The following is a 16,238-nucleotide window of genomic DNA, read 5'->3' as shown; positions in this document are numbered from 1 at the left end:
AAATACTAATATAAATGTAATCGATATTTTTGTACTATGTGAGCAGAGTGGGGATACAGAAAAACCGGGTCGCTGAGGTAGAAGTAGAGAGAGAGAAAGAGAAAATGGATAAAAAAGAGCTGCAATTAACTCGATTTATAGAAATTCCATGGCCACAGATTTCGATTTAGCTTTCCGTAATCACAATGGGCGCAAAAATAAAAATAAAATAAAATAAAATAAAGAAAAATGATTCAATTATAGAAGGTTAGGGACGTAATGACAAGGGAATTTTGACGCTCGCATTTGCATTTATTAAGGATTGTTTATTTGAAATTAAATTTATTTATTTAATATTTACTTAAAGCTTTTTCGATGCATATCTAACAACACAAAAGCACGTAAAGCTACGTGTTGTATGTTAACAGATAGCCTTACAAACCTTTTCTTGAACTTTGGAATTAACAGGATTGTTTCCGGATAGAAGGGAGCCCGAGTATAATTTTTACGTCTTCCCCCGGATGTGGAAGAAGTTTCGTTTGTTCACAATTGTTAAGGGGGAAGTCTACTGTGACAAGGGAAAAAACAGGCTTATTTTCCGGATTTTATTTCTAACAAAATATTGCTCGTACATAAAATCTATTTAAACTCTTATCTTTATTATATATTTAAGTTTTTGAAAAAAAAATTTTAAGTCAAAATATTCAAAATGGCCGCTGTGGCACTTCTGCAAGCGTAGGTCCGCTTTTCTTAGGTGCCTAAACGGTGTACATGAAATCTTACGTTTCGGTGATCTAAAACAAAAAAACAAAATATTGTTATCATATACATAGTATTGACTCTCGTCTGACGTAGGATTATGCCGATAAAAAATTTTGGCGTTGAAATAAAAATTCTTGAAATTTTTTTCTTTTTTTTTGCCTAAAATTGATGACAATTTAACAAATAACGATATCAAAAAAATCCTATGTCAGACGAGAGACACTATTACAGAGAATATATAATTAAATTTTTAAGCTGATTCATTTATCAGAACTCGAGATATCGTGTACACCGTATACAAAAACTTAGTTTCGAGAAAAATGCGTTTAAAGTTTCAGTTTTCAGCGTTTAAAGCTTTGGAGCGCTTCGGGAAAAGGTCGAAATTTCAACGAAGAAAAATTTAGCCAGCTGTAACACATATTGTACCTTATTTAAGAGGGTTCAAAGTATTTTTTAAGCTAATAAAAAAAAATCGATTTTTTGAAATATTCACAGTAGACTTCCCCCTTAAGAGAACGACGCATAGAAGTCATTTATAAAAGTCATAATATCGAAATAATAAAGAAATTGAATAAAATATTTTCTAAAACTTTCTTATACGATTCAAGAACTGCCTGATAGAGGCCGAAAAATGGTTTGAAAGTATTAAAATCCAGAGTATTTCAATATATACCGTCTTTTTCTGAAAATAAGACACTGTCTTACTTTCTTTTTTGGTCAAAAATACGCGCTAGGGCTTATTTTTTTGAGGGGAGGGCAAAAATAAAAGTATATTTATATATTTTTATTTAGTATTTATTTTACTCATAATGCAGACATTTAAATTTATTCAATTACAGTTGCCATCTTCTTACTGGTGCACCAGGCTTTTTCACTTTCAATGACATAAATTCCTGAAATACGTTGAATCTGGTCTTTTTTACCTTTAATGAGTAAAAATGGTGATACTTTCATGCCATCGAGACGAATCGCCAAAATACAGGTAACTCGTGCACTATCGTAACCGGTAGAAGGAACGTAAATTGACCAAGAAGCCTTGTGATGAACTGTCGTTTGAGCTCCTTCGCCTTGGAATACGGCGGTCTCATCCATAGCAATCATGTTGGAGAGTTGGTATTTCGAAAAATCGATGCCATCAACAAAAGGCTTAAACGCAAGTGCACGCTTAACGACTTCATTGTCATCCAACCGAAACAATGTGGTTGATCTCCTTAGAGACAATTCATATCGCTTAAGGAAGTTGTCCAACCAGTGTAACGATGCTTTAAAATCTTCTGTGGATATATCAAATTCAATTGCTGTTTCAAGGGGAAATTTTTGAATATCAGCCCTGCGCATAACCAAAGTCATTGCTCTCCTGCCTGCAATCCATTACCAGATGCAATCTGCTAACTCAGAAAATAAAAGCTGCCGACTTGACTCAACTCTGCATTTTTCTCATTTCCTTGGTCCACCAGTTGACAAAGGTAATCGTAGTTTGCATGTCATTTACGAATCATACGGAGATCAAGCATCTTCTCTTTATATAATACTACAAGATTTAGAATGCAAGAGATATCACATGATCTTGGTGGCCAATCCACTGGTCCGAGACGATAGATAAATTGCTCACCGAAACGGCGACACAGTAAATTCTTTGTCTCACGGACTGTATGGCAAGTAGCGTCGTCTTGTTGGAACAAATTGTTGTGGATATCACAGGTTTCAATTTTCGCCATCAAGAAGTTGTTTATCATGGCACAATAGTGTTCACCATTCACTGTTACATTGGCGCCAGCCTCGTCTTTGAAGAAATACGGACCGATGATTCCTCCAGCCCATAGGCTGCAGTAAACGATTGTTTTCAATGGATGTGTCGGCTGTTAGTGAATAGCTTTGGATTGCTCTTCAACCCAAATATTTCAGGTGTGCTTATTTACTTGATCTTTAAGCCAAAAATGGGCCTTATGTGTTATGTACACCATAAATTGGCTTGAGAGCGCGATTAACACTTTTTCACAGAGCGTCGGTTTTCGTAATTCAGTTGTACGATTTTTAAGCCTTTGGTTGGGTGTAAGTCTTTTCTTGATAAAATGACAATGAATACTTTAAAAAAGTATGTATTTATATTAGTTTGACAGTAGTCACGCGTGATCTGCAAAAAACCCCTATTGGAGAAAGTACCTTCAATGTGATCAAGCTTTTTTATATATGTGCCCAAAGCACCGTTAACTTACCATTCGTATTTAAGTGAAAATTAACAAAGAAATATCAAATTTACTATATTTTCATAATTTTGTATGCTTTATTTTAATTTTTAAGATTTTTTAATTTTAAATTTATTTATATTCGTATAATTTTTTTGGTCAAAGATTTATTTCGTTATTAAAAACATATTCGCCGTTGTTAAACTTGGAATAGGCGTGAAAATTTTATTTATACTAAAATTTAGTGGTCAAGTCTTCGCAAATTTTGCAGCTTTTAAAAATTAAAAATTGTAATATTTGTGAAATGCAAAGAAGAGCATGGAATGATTTTTTTAAATATTGTTTTATAATTAAAAAAAAAAAACAGATACATTGTAATTTTAAATTTGTTCATGCAATATTTTTGTTTAATATTTCCTTTATTAAATTACTTTTGGTCACTGGTTATTGCTAGAGAATTGCTATAATTTATTTTTATTTTTATGCACATATTTTTATTTTTTTTTGTAATTCATACATACATATATAATATTTATACTAAATATTATTAATATACTATTAAATTAGTACCTGGAATTGCTTATAATTTTATACATAATTACTATAATTTTTTTTCTATTTACAATTATTTCAGATATTTACCAAATATTTTTCTTTTATTTGCTGGAATGCAGATTGCAAAATTATGTGGCATAGTAAGAAATTTTACCAATTTTTTGTGGATACTTGTTTTTTACTTTTTGCAAGTTTTTTCTATTTGCCCTCATTAAAAGTTTTTTGTTTCGGTTAATTATTAATAGCGACTAGATATGCAGATAAATTCCTTTGTTTATTTGCTATTTAACTTTCGTTTACGATTGCGTATTATTTATAAATTTTTGATTAATTTTCTTAGAATTTTTATTTTTGTTGTTTATTTTTTAGTTACATTACTAACGCTAAAGCAATAGGAAACTTTATTCTTTACATACCAAACTTTATTTTACATTATTGGATATAATTAAAAAATGTTTTCGAAGCGCTAAACAGCTAAATTTAGTATTGTTTTTGCTAGTATACATGCATTTTTCAAAAGTCGTATATTTTTTGCCTAAACTAATTTTACATTGGTATAAATGTAGGTATGCGTGTATGTAGTTGTATATTGCATGCTTAGATTCGTGTTTGTGTATATGTACACGTGTATGTATGTGTTATATTATTTGTTGGGTGCATAAAATTTACAAGTGCTTATTTTTAAAATATTAATAGTAATTAAATTGCTTATTGGAGTGACAACCTTAAAGAAATTTCTAGTTGAAGGTCCAGTTAGTCTACACTTCACTTAGCTGAACTCAGCACATAAACTATTTTGGCATTTCATTTTTTTGTTTGTTGAAATTTTTGTCTAATAGAACTTATGGAAAATTTTCCTTAAGAAAATTATGTGGAAAAACATTTTTTTGAAGGATTATAAAAACATCTGGCAAAGCTTTAGGCTTAAGCAAGACCATAACTTAGGTTTGATTCGGATAAATGGCTGCCCAAACGAGGACACACTTAAACAAAGAATTAAATTCGTCCATTGTGATGCCATACAGATAAAAAACAGGCGAAAAAACTGAACAAAAACCGAAAAGGGGGAAAGAAGGAGGATGATGACCAAATGCTTCAATCTGCTGATGATATTCACCAGGTGCGTAATGTTTAACCCTGCTATATCCGCTGGCGTAATAAAAAAGTGAGAGCTCAGAAAATTGAGTCCTCCCCCGATGAGAGCAGGACAGCTGAGAAGAAGGTGCTAACTCAGCGCTCACTGAGTTGACGAGAAGCCCACCTTTCCAGGAGCAGTCCACAGGTTCTCAAGGGAAACCCAATACTCTCATTTTGCCAGCTCATCAGCCCAGCAGTTTCTCGCCATGCTACTGTGACCGAGGATCCAAAAAGAGCCTAATATCACAGTATTTGGATGCAGTCGAGAGAGTAGTCAGGCATTCCCCGACTAATTTCGAACGCACAAACAATGATCCCAAAGCCGAAATTGCCGCCTGACTGTCGGAGTAGATTTTTATTTTCCTTGCAGAGATAAGCAACCAATCCACTGATTCTGTAATTACCGCTACCTCCGTAGTTGGAAAACACTACAGTGGTCCGGTAGTCTAAATTTGAGCTTGATGGGCAGCTCCTCGCGGAGTACTCCCTCACCAACACTTCCGTCCAACATGTTTACTACGCTCTGTCTTCAAATCTTGCCCAACACCCCCTACTCCTTTGAGGGATTATGTATCGAAAAAATGCCACTCGTGCCCAACTAGGGTGTACATTGATTAAGCACCTTGGGGATGAACTCTAAGTTTCTTAGAATAATTGAGCGTCCGTAGCTTAAGTTTAGCGTATAGCCCGAACACCTCAAAGAGATTGCAACGCGTGCAGCGGCAGTTTTCCCTGCGATGTCCACGGGTGCCACATAAAGTATAGCGTTAAGCACTAGCGTTAAGCACTAGTAGTGGTCCAAAGTGATCCACTGATTCCAATAAGAGCAGAACTTTGAACCCTCACCAGCTTCTTAACTGATGAACTCGAGTTCCACCAGACAAGGACATTATGCAGCTAAATTGGCTTTATAATTGTGTTATATAGCCAGAATTCAATTTTTGGTTAGATACCTCATCTTTTGCTGATAGCGCCCCTACATCCACACAAGTCGAATGTTGCCTTCCTCGTACTCTCCTCAATGTTGAGCTCCCACCGGCCGCAACTTAAGAACCGAAAATTTTCAGTTGCTTATGGCAGACACCGTAACCGAATGCGTTGGTGCGTGTCTACCATGCGGTAGTGGTCGCATGAAACATCAAATTATAGAAAAAGTTATCAGGCAGTGGCTCATCACCGAGTGTATTTCTGCCAAGTAAAGGCCCCTCATAAAAAAATAGCTACCGTTTTGAGGAGCTTACAAATGCAGGAAAAAACCTGAAGACGCACACCATAAATAAGCGGAGGAGCTCGGCTCAACACCCAAAATAGGATGTTAGCACCATTTATATTTTTATTTATTTATTATTGCTTTTTTCACTAATACCTTTTACAGCTTTCCATAAAGCAACATCTCAAAAAAATTGTGTAAGTTAAGTTGCAAAAATTAAGTCTAAACTAACTGGGCCTTTACATTTTGAAATCTTATAAAATTAATTGCAGCGAGTAGGCTTAAAACAAAACAATATAAGTTCAGTATTCGAAAATTCTTTTTAGTTGACTTTTTCATATAATTTTTTAAATGTTTTCTGAATTTTTTTGCTAACGAGATTTTTTTGTTTACGAATTTTTTACACCTTTTTATTTTTTTTCATATTTTTACTTTTCTTGTTTCTCTGCACTGTCGTTATTTTTTATAAATTTTCGTAATTTATTTTTTGTTTTTATAAATATTTTATTTTTTATAATTACAGTGGGTATTTACTGAAAATGTTTTTACTGCTTGCATTTATTTAAAAACTTTGTTTCTATTTATTTTAGTTATTTCTATGTGCCGTATTTCTTTCATATTTTTATTCTTACTTTTATAAATTAAATTCTTATTTTAGCTTTTAGTTCTTTGGTTGCCCTACAACTGCTTAGACTCCCCCTGCATTGACATTTAGTTTACATGTTGCAGTTGTTTTGGATGATTTTTTTATATTAAAACAAAAAGTGAACAGTCATTTGAAATTTCAAACAAATTTTGTGCAGAAGAAATACGTAAACTAAATTTTTGAATTTTTTTGAATATAATTAAAATATTTTAAAGCTAGCCGCTAACCTTAACCTGATAAACACATTTTCGTTATCTTAAAATCATTTATTCAACTCTCTGCCCAGTATATTGAAAGGTTAGTTGATGTCCGCTTTAAAATTTGTGGTTAGGTTTAAAGTGAAGTGCAAGAACAGCTGCTGGCCGCATTACCAGACTTGGGAATTGTTAAGCGAAATTTGAGATTTTTACTACAGCCTTACCGTAGTTTCAGAGCTAGCAAATTTATCTCTATGAGGAGATTAGCCCTTTTGAATGATTCGACGGAATAATCCGCGAACAAAAACTCTCTCTTATCACCGAGAGCGGAATAGTCTGCTCGAACAAAAACCCTCTCTTATCACTAAGAGGGGAATAGCCCGCAATAAATTATTTTGTTTGTTAAAGTTAGAGGAAAATAAATAATTTTCATTCTTTTTCACTCGAACAACCAGCAAAAGTCTTCACAACGCAAGGTATTTTGAGTACATCGCCCATTTCGAGCGGTGATCCAAAGAGGTGAAGAAACAAAGGTTTTTTAAGTAAGGAATAGTTTGACAGCTCGCTTAGTAAAGCCCACTTCAATGCTTATTGGAAAATCTGTCTTTTATACGGGAACTTCAAATACCTAAAACGTTTTTGATTTCTTAAGCTTTCTGTGTGTTTACAAATTTTTCTTTAAAATCTTGAATATTTGTAATTCTTTTATTTTCATGTATTTTGAGCTGCTTGCCATTAACTGATATTGTTATTGCTGTTATTATTAGTAGTTCTATTGTAAATGCTATTTTTTTTTTGTTTATTTGCCATTTTGAGTGACGGAAGTTTGTTATAAATATAAGCAGAAAATTCATACGTTTACAAAATGGAAAATTTTTATTTGAGCTTTTATATTATTAAAATATTCTTTAGCTAGAGAAAAATATTTATAAGACTATTGTTAGTATTGCTAGCTATTTTTGCATGCATTTAATAACATTTTTTTTAATTTTTATTCTTTTTTCAAAATTATTTTGTATCAAATATTTTTGCATGAGTATCACAGAAAATGAAATAAATTGTTGTGAGTTCGCCCCATTTTACTATCATAGTATTTTTACAATATGCTCTATACACATATGTATATATATATATATATACAATTGCAATGGTTCTTCATTGTACTAAATTCTATTGCAATTTATTATAGTTGAAAAAAATATCTAGTATTAATAATTTGCTGAATTGCCCTTTTGTTGATTGTATTGAAAATGTGCTGAATGAAAATACTTTTTAAATTGTGAATATTGAAAAAAGTGTATCAAGGAGTGAGTAGCAAAGTAAAAATAAAAGTTTTCCACAACATGCATCTGACGTCTGATATAAATTTTCCACAACATTGTTGCTAGCAGCAGTCGAGAAGCACACAAAACAGTCTGAAAAATAAGACTTTATTGGAAAATCAAGTTGATAAAGTAGAGCTTCCTTTAAGAGAACCCATTACTACTGCCCTATCGGTAAGAGCGATTAAATTGCCTAGCATTTCCTTCGCCTTCCTTACATTTATAAAACAAAGAAATCGCTGTACGTCGTAGGGTGATCGGGAATTAAAATAGGTCACATCAGTAAATGGATAAAAGTGTTTTGACAACTAGATTAACTTTGTTTGAAGCCGAAACAGCATCTCTGCAACTGAATAGTAGCCCCATGTGGTAATTGAACACTGAATAGTGACGTTAATATCACTTTACGCACTGCAACCAATCCCTAATACCCAGGAGAAGTCGTTCAAACGAACAGTCGGTTCTACATTACCGGAACGATCCGGATTTACTATATATCCGGCCAGGAACTGTCACTCCAGTAGCACTACCCGGTACATGTATCGGAAGTATTTTTGCTGCTACAACTAAAGAGAACTTTAAGCCGAGCTCCTTATTTCTCCGAAATGTCGAATATTTCGAACTGATCGAAATTAAAAATATCATAATTTATATTGATTGAATTTTTGTTTGCTAAATATCTTTCAATGCATTAAATTGCTCGTTATATGCACAGGGATAAATCTCCGGCCTTCCACACTTCTGATGAAATTAGTCAACTTTTTCGTGAGGTTTAAGGATGAGTGAGCGGTCACTTGGATTATTATCTAATCCTTTATCTACAAACTGAATTGGGTTCGTATTTGTTTTGGGTTCAACAGTTGATTTAGAGCCACTTGTACTCAAATTGAGTTCATTATTTTCGTGATGCTCACTACGAGTATGTGGTAATTCAAGTTTCCTTTTCAAAGTGGAGAATAGGACTTCATCTTGCTGCTTTTCCGTCAATTTCTTCAATAATTTATTCACATTTTTAGATTTTTTTAATACATTGTGATTGGCACAGGGATGTTGAATCCCTCTGCTTATTTTGAAGCACTTAGTACAAATTTCATGCACTCAATCCAACCTAGCTCTATCCTGAGTTTAATAAGGGGGACCTGAGATCCAGTCTGGATGAGTTACTGTGATGAGTAGAGAGCAGCAGTGCAAACCTCATAAATAGTCTAATCTAATGTAGTATAAATCTGCAATTTTACTGTAGGTTTTGTACATTTTTATAATGAAGAAAACACCCAACACCGTTAGAAAATATTTTTCTATTATTTGGTGTTTCATGTATGGAGAATCGAGTCTACGCCCATTCGGCCGCGGTCGTCGCTATTAAAATTAGCGTTTCGTTTGTTTCGGATCAATTGCATAGTGTTGTTGTTCGTTGATTCTGCTGTGGGAACTTAAAGGTTTAATAGCTCAAATTCGCTGATGCACATCGCAAATAAGTTGCACAAATTCACTACCAAAATGCTAAGCGTTTGGTGGATACGCTTCGAAAATGTTGTTATTCCTTGCCCGGGACATCCAAAATACGTAATTCGATAGGATGGTTTTCTTACTTTTGAGTGTTTTAAATGTGAAGATGTATGATAATAACACAAAAACATTTCTTGAATTAAAAGACACCGTTCAATGCACCATTGATGAAATTGACGTGGAATTTTGCAACAATGTTGTGGAAAATCTAGGCAATAGCACCAACGTGTGTCCCAAGTGGCATGTTGTTTATATAATTTTCTGCTCTACACTCTTTTTATATAAAAAAAATAAACACTACGTTTTTTCAAGTTCTCAAAAGCCGCTCTTAAATGGTATTCTATCAATTCGTTATAATCCAAGTTCGTGCCGGAAGTCTTCAGAAGCAGCAAGTTCGTGTCTTAAGTCTTTGATTAGACAAAATTCAACATTTCAATGCCAGCAAAAGTAGATACTTATTTTTTCGTTTTTCTTTGTAACTTGAGTTTATGCTACAGATTACTTTAAATGTGCAATATTTGAGGTTATGGAAGATTTAGATAGTCCATATTTCTTTTGGCAAAATGGTATGTTTTTGTTTTCTAATTATTTTTCTAAGTATTTTATGTACCCAAATTTGCTTGAGTAGTTAACCATGCGATTTTACACTAAATATAGTAGTTATGTTTGCGTTATTTGCTTTGGATTTTAACTCACTTTTTTGTATTTTCAATGAACAACAGTGCTGCATAAAAACGTACACTATTTTAGAAATAATTTAAGATAATATATATTTTTACTCAATGATTTTTCAAGAAATAAAATGTACAAAAATTGTTTTTTTTTTTTTAATTTGTGAAATTTAATTATGAAATATATTACTATTTTTATTTCCCAAGTGTAGTGAAAAGTGAAAAATATTCAAATGGATTTGAAAATATGTAGAAATTGCTTAAGAAGGTTTTGGAAAAAAAAATGTTTTAATTTAACAGGGTGTTTAATTAAGGCTTTATTTATTGAAAAAAAAAGTAAAAAGTAAATGTAAGTAAGTAAATGTTTTCAATTCCATCCTGACCACCATATTTTCTCTGACATCTAAGCTTTTGCTAATACGAGGGTAGCCTTTTACATTTTGCACCTTTGCATACTACGTGTGATAGCTATAATTCATCATTTTTATAGAAAAGTTTGGTATTTTTTAGCACAAATTTATGTATACCGATTTTACCTACGCGCTTTATTTATTCTGCTTTCAATGAGTTGAAAAATTCTTTTCTCTCAAAAGATGGATTAACTCATGAACATTTTCTTCTGATGATTTATTTATTACGATTTCCGGCTTAGATTTTCGAGTGCATTGATCAACCTACTTCGATTTTTGTTGTTCAAGCACCACACTTAGCCACTGAGATATGCTGGAACAAGGAGTTCCAAGCTGGCCCTCGATTCTTGTGGAATAAATTTTCTGAAGGCCGTCTAAAAACGGTTGTTGTCCCAGAAACAATCGATGGTGTGCGGTAATTTATAACGCAAGATCATCACGTGATGTATCGCGAGATAGAGGCTTCCTTTAGTATAAGTGGGACCAGCATACATTCAATATTGAACGAACATTTGGTCATCAAGTAAGTCCAAGATCTCGGTGGATGCCGCATAATTTGACAATAGGCCAAAAAAGGGCTCGTGCCGGTTGGTGTAAAGAAATGTTGAAGAAAATCAGCCGCAGTGGTTCAAAGCACGTAACAGGTGACGAATCTTAAATCTGTGCATTTGAGCTGGAAAAAACCAGCAATTGACAGTATGGAACTTAATCCAACTAAAATTGTACGTAGAAAAAGCACCCCAAAGCAAGTGGTCGCCTGTTTCGGAAATGTTCGGAAAATGTAGTCATGTTGTGACTGTACCAGTAAAGAGATTTCTCTTCTTCTTCCTTACGTAATATAGAAGCCCACACGAGTGGGGAGAATACCTGATCGCCCTTCACTTGGGTTTGGCCAGAACGACATTGCTACATACGGTCCAAGTAGCTCACAACTTCCGGGCTTCGACCAAGCGTCCAGTGGGAAACTTCCGAACATCCGTTCGAGAGCGAGCTAATGTGAGATGACGAAGCAATCCTGGATATTTGGTTGTTTGCTGGGTTTGGGATCCGTCACGTAAAGTCCCCTCCAATTAAAACTAAAGAAACCTAAAACAGTTAATTTTGTGTGGTACACAACCATTTGTTTGCCAGACGTTTTCGGAGAATTAAGGAAAACCAACCGCCGAAGACGAATCATCTTTCACCAGGACAAGGCGAGCTGCAACGTACCGACTCAAACAAGTGAGTTTTTGAGCACTCAAAAGATGGAATCAAAGTTTCGTCTGCCTTACAGTCTTACACCCCTGATTTTTGTTCCGGAACATGAAAAATGAAATGTGTGGCCAACGTTTTTTAACGCCTGAAGAAGTTATTGAAGTCTTTAAACTGTCGGGTATGGCGTATGCACCTACCCGACTTTTGAAGATTCATAAATATAAGAAGAAACTGTCTTAATAACGAACAGACGAGTGCTGTTGGAAGAAGCTACGATAACAACAGAAGACGAGTTTGATATTAAAAAAAATAAAAACAAAATGAAGTACCCCGTGTGCATTTTTATACCGCCATTTAAAAATTGCGCAAAAAAAATTAGCTGCTCGTTGTGGAGGTGTCTACTACTGAATGGTAAAGTGCTTTGAAAATTGATTCAAGCGAATGCAGAAGTGTATTGACTTCCAAGCGGTATATAATATTTTGAAAGACAATGGACAACAAAAATGCATAAAAGACAAGCCTCGCATACCTGCTTTACCTGCAGGCTTAAATATAATGTCCTAATAGAAAATTAGATGAACATACAAATATATAAACAAACTTTAAGTTTCGATAGCTGTTATTTTTTTATTTTTTTTATAGCCTCATTTCATGATCTGGAAACTGCTATTTATTATTAGCGAAACTCAATTCAAATTTCAGATGCTATTTATGAGGAGTTGAATGAAATTTGTACTACTAAAGTCTTGCATTTATATGTTGGGAAACCCTTGCATATCAACTTGAAAAGATAAAATTTCATACAAATTTCCGAATTTATTTTAACTGCTTATTTTTGCACAGCACTGTATCTTCAATATTTACACATTTCTTGCTTCGTATACCTCGCTTTAAATAACGCACATAGATAACGGCACAATTACCTCTGCACAATTCCTTCGTTTTCACCCACCATCCCCCGCCGATTATTCGCCTATTGATTCAGTAGCGTGTTGGTCACCTCCGAAAAGGAACACAATGGATTCCCATTCGCCGTTATGTGATCGTTGATGTTGCTACCAATACTGCCATTACCGACACTGCTGCTACCTCCAATCACCGCCGGGCCGCCACTGCCGCTAATCAAGTACGTCGCTGTGGCCGCATTTGGCGCATAGGTCAGCGCCGTGTGTGACAACAGATGTGCGGAATGAGGCTGTGTGGCGGAGTGATGCGTCAGATTGTGGCGCAGTGCGCCGCTGTTCACATCAATACCATTGAGCGCCGATGCTATTGATGTGGTCCTCACTTCGCTGGCGTGTATGGGCTGCAACGCAGTGCTCAAAGGCAGCGCTTCCTCACCATTCACCATCGACGCTGGTGTAATTACTATTGGTGCTATGATGGTCAGCTGATGATGATGATGGTACGCAGCGGTGGCTTCATTTGCGATATCTGTTTCACTGTGATTGCTGCTGCCATTTAGCAGCGCTATTTGACCGGCGGTGGCGGCTGCAGCGACGGCAACTGTTGCTGCACCACTTCCGCCATTGGGTGAGTGGCAGGTGGGCGATGAGCTGGTGGATGCTGTGGAATTGCAATTGGGTAGTGTTTGCAATTGGCTGGCATAGCTGAGTTGCTGCAGTTCCAGCTGCTGTTGCTGCTGTTGCTCCAATTGTTGCTGTTGTTGATGGCTGAGCAATATCTGTTGATGATTGGTTGGTTGTTGTGGTTTGTTTTGTTTTGTTTTGTTTTTGGGATGAAGGAGGTAAGAAATTTTCATTGTTAGTAGCTGAGTTCGGTAATATTCTCTACATATTTATGTAGATATGTAATTGTAGATATTAATTTGATAGTGTTGGAGCTAATACTAGTGGTGGTGTACATTGCACATTTTTACAACATTAATTTACGTAACAACAATAACAATATCAACATATATAGCTACAAAATCATATTTATGTGTATGCACTAAGTCTATAGGAATGTGAGTACAATTTATTTAAAAAATCTAAAAATATTTTTTTCATTTTGCAGAAGTCAGAAAAGTGGTTCAAGTGCTGAAATTAATCACTAATTACTAAGAAAATAAGCAAGCAACACAAAATTGGCAATTAATTGACGCAGAGTGCTGGAGTGAGAATACTTGCGTGTCAACTACCCCACTGAGCCTGCAGCTCCCACTTGCCTAGCCAACCGAGAATGATAACACCAAAGTCAGTAAATTCGAGAAGAAGCTCAGCATTGAACTGGATGATAAAGTAAACTGGAGAGCACCTGCACTTGAAAGAAAACTCGAAGAGTGTATCCTGCACTAGTATACAAATGGCTCGAGGATAACAGAAGGCATAATCGCTGGAATATATGGCCACTGAACAAATCGTTCTGTGCCACTGGGTAGGTTTCCAAGCCACTTCCCAGCGATGGTGTATGCCGTCAGTCTATGTGCACGGATGAATTTAGGCAGGAAACTCTGGAATGAGCGAATTGCCGTTCTTAGTGACAGCCAGACGATATCCAAGGCACTGCCATCCTGTGAGGATAAGTTCTCACTGGTCCTTGAGTAACTCATTTGGGTTCCAGTACACAGAGAGGCTGCGACCTCGTTACCAAAAGGACACGGGCCCTTCCTTGATTTGGGACAAGAAATCATCAAGAAGAAACTTAAGAATGAATAGCTAAGGCTAATGCAAGTTAAATAAAAAATAAATAAATAATTGGCGAGTACACTTCTGTTAGCTGTTTGGACGAGCTCCTCCTCCTATTTGTGGTGTTCGTCTTGATTTTACTCTACAAATGGAGGGACCTACAGTTTGAAGCCGACTCCGAATGACAAATGGTTTTTATGAGGAGCTTGCCACTGCCTGCCGAAGGGCGACGGCCAGTAGAATGGGTTCGTGTATGACTACCATTCGGGAGTGCGTAGGTTCGAATCTTCGTACATCAACATCAAATAATAGAAAAGGTTTTTCTGATCGATATGGCCCCTCAGCAGGCTAAGGGAGGTATTCTCACAGTACTTTGCACAGGATTGGGAAGGTCAATGCAGAAGCAAGTACGAGAAAAGTCTTCCAAAATAAGTGCCAATTTTATGTTGTCGCCTTTGTCTCGCCTCCAAACTACATTTACATTTCAATGAATCTAATCTCTTCTATAACTTAAAATGTGGATTCTCTAGTAACTAAGCTCACAAAGCGCCTCCGGCATGCTGCGTAGTAGCTGCAGCCGCCACAACATGTGAGCCGTGTGCATTGTTGGAAGAATTAGAAGGAGAAGCAGAATTTGCAGTGCTGATTGTGTTGTTGGTGGCATGGTGATGGTGATGATGGTGATAAGTGAAATACGAATGCGAGTATTGCGAGTATGCAGGACTCCATACCTCGCTGCCATTCGCTGCTACATGAGCAGCGTGCGCATGCGCATGCGCGTGATGGTGATGGTGATGAGAGTGAGCGTGAGCATGCGCGTGCGCGTGTGCCGCATGTGCATGCGTATGGGCGTGCGCATGGGCATGATGATGAGCGTGATGGTGAGCTGCCGCCGCCGCTGCGTGCTGTGATTGTGCGTGTTGATGTGCTGCTGACGCAGCTGCAGCTGCTGCCGCCGCCGCCGCTACCGCGGTTGCTGATGCGGGCGCTGGCGCTGAATCTACGTCTGCTGACGCTGAGTGCATGTGCAGCGGTATGATGGCAGAGGGGGCATTGGAGGCACTGACACTTCCACCACCCGCGTGCTGCATATGACCGTGACCATGCGCATGGGTGTGTAGGTGGTGCTGTTGGGATTGCGGGTGCGTCAAGTGCGTGGCAGTGGTATTAGAAAGTTGTTGATCAGCCACCGAGTTGCCGCTGGGACGTTGTGTTGATCGTGTTGATTGTTGTTGGGTTGGAGGTGCCACCTGCTGCTGCTGCTGCTGCGGCGAAGTTGTGTGCGAGGAAGAAGAATATAGACCAGAGTCATCGTGCTGGAGTTGATAATTATCTGGAGTGGCGGCATTTTTGCTTTCTTTGGCGCTTGCGCTGCCATTCCACTTTGCGCTCACCACCTCATTTTCGTTATTGTTGTTATTATTGGCATAGCTGAGTCCATTGGTGAGTGGCGTACTCTGTGGCGATCGTTCGGCGTTGCTATGGTGGCGTCTACTGCTGCCGCCGCCGATGCTGTTTATCGGTATGCCACTGGACTGTGAACCCCACATCAATACCGTCTGCCGCTCGTAGGGATCCTGTTGTGTTGGCGCCATTTCGAGTTTTGGCGTTACACTGCCGCCACCACCGCCATTACCACCATTCGTTGTTACATTCGCATTGCTGTTCGCATTGGCCGCATGCGCAGAGGCAGCAGCGGCGGCGGCGGCGGCAGCAGCAGCAGCGCTGCCATCTATTGGTGAGGGTCCATCTGATGAACATGACACCACTTCCATGACGTGCGGTGAAGATTTCGGCGTCTTCAGTGGAACTTGCTACAACGAATCGTGCAAC

General features: G+C 37.0%; 2 protein-coding genes across 3 annotated transcripts in view; both read right to left on the bottom strand.

Moving 5' to 3' along the window:
• Positions 1-12,402: 12,402 nt before the first annotated feature.
• On the bottom strand, positions 12,403-13,743 carry LOC128866062 (myb-like protein Q). The gene has a single exon (XM_054106556.1). It carries the CDS (start codon positions 13,538-13,540, stop codon positions 12,752-12,754), a length of 789 nt encoding a protein of 262 aa, XP_053962531.1. The 5' UTR covers positions 13,541-13,743; the 3' UTR covers positions 12,403-12,751.
• Positions 13,744-13,750: 7 nt separating this feature from the next.
• The window catches only part of LOC128866052 (uncharacterized), a 222,356-nt gene continuing 219,868 nt past the window's right edge, over positions 13,751-16,238 (bottom strand). For both annotated transcript variants that reach the window (XM_054106534.1, XM_054106543.1), the window contains one exon: positions 13,751-16,219. In XM_054106534.1, the coding sequence (XP_053962509.1) occupies positions 14,945-16,219 (1,275 nt within the window). In that variant the 3' untranslated portion in view covers positions 13,751-14,944. The remainder of the gene's footprint in view (positions 16,220-16,238) is intronic.

This window comes from Anastrepha ludens, chromosome 2 (genome assembly GCF_028408465.1).
Source record: "Anastrepha ludens isolate Willacy chromosome 2, idAnaLude1.1, whole genome shotgun sequence".
In the NCBI taxonomy this organism is placed as follows: domain Eukaryota; kingdom Metazoa; phylum Arthropoda; class Insecta; order Diptera; family Tephritidae; genus Anastrepha; species Anastrepha ludens.
This window is presented reverse-complemented; position numbering and strand designations above follow the sequence as displayed.

Coding starts and splice junctions, on each gene's coding strand:
- LOC128866062 (XM_054106556.1), bottom strand. CDS start 13,540: ATGAAAATTTCTTACCTCCTTCATCCCAAAAACAAAACAAAACAAAAC.